Below are 4,774 nucleotides of genomic sequence, written 5' to 3'. Positions count from 1 at the left end.
AGGGGTGGGGGTCAACTCAAATTCTAGAAGGGAAAAATCAGATAAATACAGATCTGCCTCAGAAGTCTGATCTAGAGTCTCCAGTTCTAGAAGGCATAATTATCTGCTTGGCAAAACCTAGGAAAGAGAGGGAAGAAGACCTGAAAACATAACAATACACAAAGAAAAGCTGCTATTTATAGGTCTTCCCTTTTCACTATTAAGAAATCAACATGTTTATAGTCTTTTACTTTCTTCATCCATGTTGTCTCTGTTATTCTAGAGTTTTATGCTACTCTGTCCCAGTAAGTTAAGTTACTAGTTTTATGAGCTCTGCTAATATTTTTAAGCTCATCAAAGAAGGCCAAAGTCTCTCTCAATTCAGCTGCAACAGTGCTTCGCTCCTCTCATTATGGAAAGTGGGTCTCCTTTGTGTGCAATCCAACCTATTTGTATGTAACACTTCCATCTTCCTTCACTAAAAGGACCCATCTCCTGACACTTATCTTCAGGAGGCAGGATGTTTGGGAGATTTTACAAAGTCGACCTCAAAAAACAGCTGCTCCATTTTGCCAAGAAGGTTATCGAAACTTCCTTTCGTGAAGCAGAGAAACTTCTCTGTGCATTAAGAAATTGGGAAAGGGCTATGCTGCAGTCTGGGATGCCCTCCAGATTCTTTAGAATAACCAGTCCAACATCACGACAAATAGGGAACTACGTAGAAATGCTAAGTAGATTCTCAGCAGGCAAGTCTGTGCTCTGAAGGCAAAGAGCTGTACCTCAGATGCCATCAGATCCACAGACATCTTCCTTTACTTTGCTATCTTTAACTGTGAAAACTAATACTTCCACTACAACCAGGATAGTCTTTGATCCAAGCCCCCAAAATTCTATTTTCTTTCCTTCAAGTAGCACCTCCTACCAGGCACATATCCTTCAATAACCAGTATGAATTCATGTTCCTGAAGTACCAGATGCTCTCTCCTTCAAGTTTCCCTCAGTTTTTATTAACTCATGTACTGTCTCTTTTTTTCTGGATTAGAGTCCCTGTGGCTGAGATTAAATACGAGACATTCCCAGACCATCTCAACAAGTGTAATGACCTTTAGAGCCTATAGCCATGGTAGACAAGACACGGAAACTACAGCCTGAAAAATATTTTCTAATTCAAATTATTCAAACGTTATCTACTTTGAGAGAAAGCATGACTAGAGAAAAGATTCTTCTAAAATTACTTGATAAGATAATTTCAATCTTTATATTTTTCTTATTTGTAAGTGGCCTATGCCTTCTTGTTTTAGAATACTAGAGATAATTGGTGTTGTGCTTACCTCAGCATGGGACACATTCACTATGGCCCCTTGGGCCTTTGAGTTGTTGATGGTGTCAAATCCAAGGAAGTGTCTTATTAGTACAAACTCTTAGCTAATTAAATAGCCAGCATGGATCAATCAATAGGTCATTGTTGCACCTCAGTTATTAATGTTTCTTCTCTACAACTAACTGTCTTTGAAGAAAGGAAAGCTCGAGTTTGTCCTTGACTCCAGATGCTCCCCTGCAACTACCGCTTTACTGTGCAAACCCTTACAGAGCTGTCAAATTCTCTGCAGGCTTGCGCTCATGACTCCCTATTATTATTTTCTCATTTAAAAAAGCAGAGCCAGATCTACACTATTCCATGAAGATCTCCAGTGGTTTCCACACTGTTTAGCTTGTTACTGTCTCTGAATTTTTGCCCTCAGACCATGTTGCATCCTCTATCCACAAGGGGCCTCATTCAGCTATCAGAATGTCATTTCCTCATCTGACCCAATTAGTCATCCCACTCTTTATGGAATCATTTTTTTTTCATTACATGATAAGAATTGCCTCTCTTTGGATCCTCTTGCCCCTTACCAGAGATCTCCTGTCATGCTTGAACTTTTTCTCTATATGCTAATGCCCACCAAAGCATCTCTAATCCAAATCTTTCTACTAGGCTCTAGAACCTTTGCCAAACTACTTGTTGACAAATATCTACAACTTGGAATGATCAAGCGAGGCCTCCTGTTTTTTCTTTCTTATATCCATTCTGGCCCAACCTTCATTTCTTAGTAAATGTCTTTTCCTTTCTCCTAAGTGATCGCTATGGAGATCTTGAATCACCCTTGACTTCTCTCATCTCCACATCAGATCCATTCACAGATTCTTATACATTTGCCTTCAGAATGTTTTTAAAAATGTTTGGAATCTGCATACTTCTTCCCTCACCATTGCTTCCACTCTATTCTCAGCCACACGCATGTCTTAGCTCATCTATGATAGTGTTCTTGTAATGTTTACCCTACTTCTATGTGGATCTCTTTCTGGCCTGTTCTCTGAATGTTATTTTAAACTCATGCTTTGGATTACTTCATTTCTTAGCTCTAACTCTTGCTCAGCCCTCTTGTCCTACTAAGAGTAAATCCCACACCTGCTACTGAGGTCAAGAAGGTTGACACGCACCTCTGTCACTACCTATACCTCAGACCACATCACTTATGACACTTTCCATTGAATATTCTGCTCCATCTACATGACATTTGCTGATCATCAAATACTGCATTAACTATTCCCTCTGCCTGGAGTGATCTTTTGCTTGGCAGCCCATCCAGAATTCTATTCATATTTTCATCCAATTGTCTTCCTTTAGAGACTTCTCACTAACATGCCAGTGAAACATTCTTCTTTATCTGCTCTGTTTCATTTTCTTTTCCTTCTGTGTTATTTCTTCCGCAGGCATTAGCATAGTGTGACATATGTATTTATCACCTACTTCCAGCCTTTGCATTATAAGCCTCCTGAATCAGAGATTACTTTTTAAATTTGAAATTTTAAACATTTAAAGCCTCTACACTTAGATGAGTACACCAGAATATGGCAGGCAAGAGGAATATGATGAATGAGTAAATAAAACTATCAAGAAAGGGATTCCTTTTTGCAATAGCCTACACTTCCAGAGAGTTCTTTAAAAATATGTATGATAACTGCAACAATCTCTGAAAATCCTACTAGCAACAGTTACTGCCTTTTGGAAAGAGCTCATGTCACCGGACCAAAGAATGATGGAGTCTTATATTTAAAACCAATCTGGGAGAACATTTAACACATACCTTTATGTTGGTCCTGTATATCCAAAAAAATGTCTCAACCATTTCACAGCTACCAAGAAACCCATCTTCTGGTGTTGTAGTTTGGATTGAAATCTGTCACTTCTCTTTTTAGAGCCTAAGTCATGGAGCACTAGTTGTATGTATGTATTATCCTCATGACAGTCCTTCAAATGTTGCAGGCAGCTGGCTTAGTCTCTTTTGGACTTAGTTTTCCAGACTGAACACCTGTCATTCTTTCAATTGCTCTATATGCAACATAATTTTGAGCCTGCCCTCCAGGTCTCTGCTGAATGCTTTTGAATTTGTTGTGCTTTTCCATGCAATTGTTTCCCAAAGTGAACCCAACCAACACTTTAGCCACAGTCTCTGTCTCAGAGCCCAGGTCTCTGTCTTTCTTTTTTTTTTTTTTTTTTTTTTTTTTTTTTTTATAGAAATTTTATTTCCTTTATTGACAAACCTAACATCTTGGGTACATCAAAACCAATTTCTGAGATGGGGGAAAAAAACAGATACCACAATAGAAAAAAAAGTTACCATCTGGGCCACAACAGAACCCAGACATAAATTCTTCTAATTGAAAACTTCCAGGTGCTTCGTAACTGACTTCTGACACAAAATGACCTATTGAGTTTGCTTGCAACTTGGGTCTCCAGTGTGGAGGATTTCTTCAGACCTTAGCTGGATGCCATGAGGGGTTACTTGGCTTTTGACTCTTTTTTCTTGTCTAAGAGGTAGCAGCAGCAACAGTTCCCACCTTCTGAGCAGCTTCTTTATTGGCATGATAAGCATGCAGGACTGCCACAGCTTCACCCACCTGGAAACGGAGGGACTCAGGGGACTCCAGCATGTGCAGCAGCTCAGAGTTGTCCATTTCCAGCAGCATCCCCGTAATTTTTCCAGTCATGTTTGAAAGCGTTGTTTGGATAAGTGGGTACAGTCGCACCCCCAGCATCTGCTTCTGCTCCTGGGGAGGCACTGCAGCCAGCATGGAGGCAGTCAGGGGCTCCTGACCCTGGACATGGACTGCAGGCTGTGGGGCCGGCAGGGGCTGGATGGCAGGATGCGGGCTTCTAACATTGGAGGCATACTTGTATGGTGCCTCAGCCATGGGAGCAGCAGCAGAAGCAACTGCAGCACCAGGCACAAGGTTTGGCACAGCTGTAGGGATGCCTCCAGACTGGCAGCTGTCAGTCAGCCCTTGCTGCGTGGCACCAGCCCCACCAAAGTCCATAGCCAAGTGGTCCGGACACTCAGACCCAGTTGGAGCCAGATGTCGAAGAGCTGTACGAGGCCCAGACTGCCGCAGGGCACTTGGCACTCCTTGGAAGCCTTGAGGTCTCCTGCCTTGCTGCCAGTGTGGATTAGGCCTCATTTGTGCTAACTGGTTAGGCGTGTAGTATGGAGGTCTTCCCTCAGCCTGCGGAATCTCGGGCACCAAGTAGCCACCAGCTGCAGGATGGAACTGATTTAAGATGGCATTGGCAGGGAGTGCTCTCATTCCAGCCACATGTTGCATATACTGGTTAGTCAAGTAAGCCTTCCGGTCTTCCTTTTTCTGGGCCATGGCGACGTACAGTGGTTTGGAGCCCACTATGCGTCTGTTCATCTTGGTGATCGCGTTGGCTGCCTCTTCAGGAGAAGAGAAACAGACAAAGCCAAACCCT

The 4,774-nt window shown here is 42.2% G+C and overlaps 1 protein-coding gene and 1 pseudogene across 1 annotated transcript in view; both read right to left on the bottom strand.

Annotated features, from left to right (window-relative positions):
* Positions 1-266: 266 nt before the first annotated feature.
* On the bottom strand, positions 267-845 carry LOC116081588 (annotated as a pseudogene).
* A 2,698-nt stretch (positions 846-3,543) lies between these two features.
* Positions 3,544-4,774, bottom strand: part of LOC116081972 (polyadenylate-binding protein 4-like) — a 2,003-nt gene continuing 772 nt past the window's right edge. Inside the window, exon 2 of the mRNA XM_031358763.1 lies at positions 3,544-4,772. Within this exon, the coding sequence (XP_031214623.1) occupies positions 3,835-4,772 (938 nt within the window). The 3' untranslated portion in view covers positions 3,544-3,834. The remainder of the gene's footprint in view (positions 4,773-4,774) is intronic.

This window comes from Mastomys coucha, unplaced genomic scaffold, assembly GCF_008632895.1.
Source record: "Mastomys coucha isolate ucsf_1 unplaced genomic scaffold, UCSF_Mcou_1 pScaffold7, whole genome shotgun sequence".
Lineage (NCBI taxonomy): Eukaryota > Metazoa > Chordata > Mammalia > Rodentia > Muridae > Mastomys > Mastomys coucha.
Note: the sequence above shows the minus strand (reverse complement) of the source record. Positions and strands in the feature narration are given on the sequence as shown.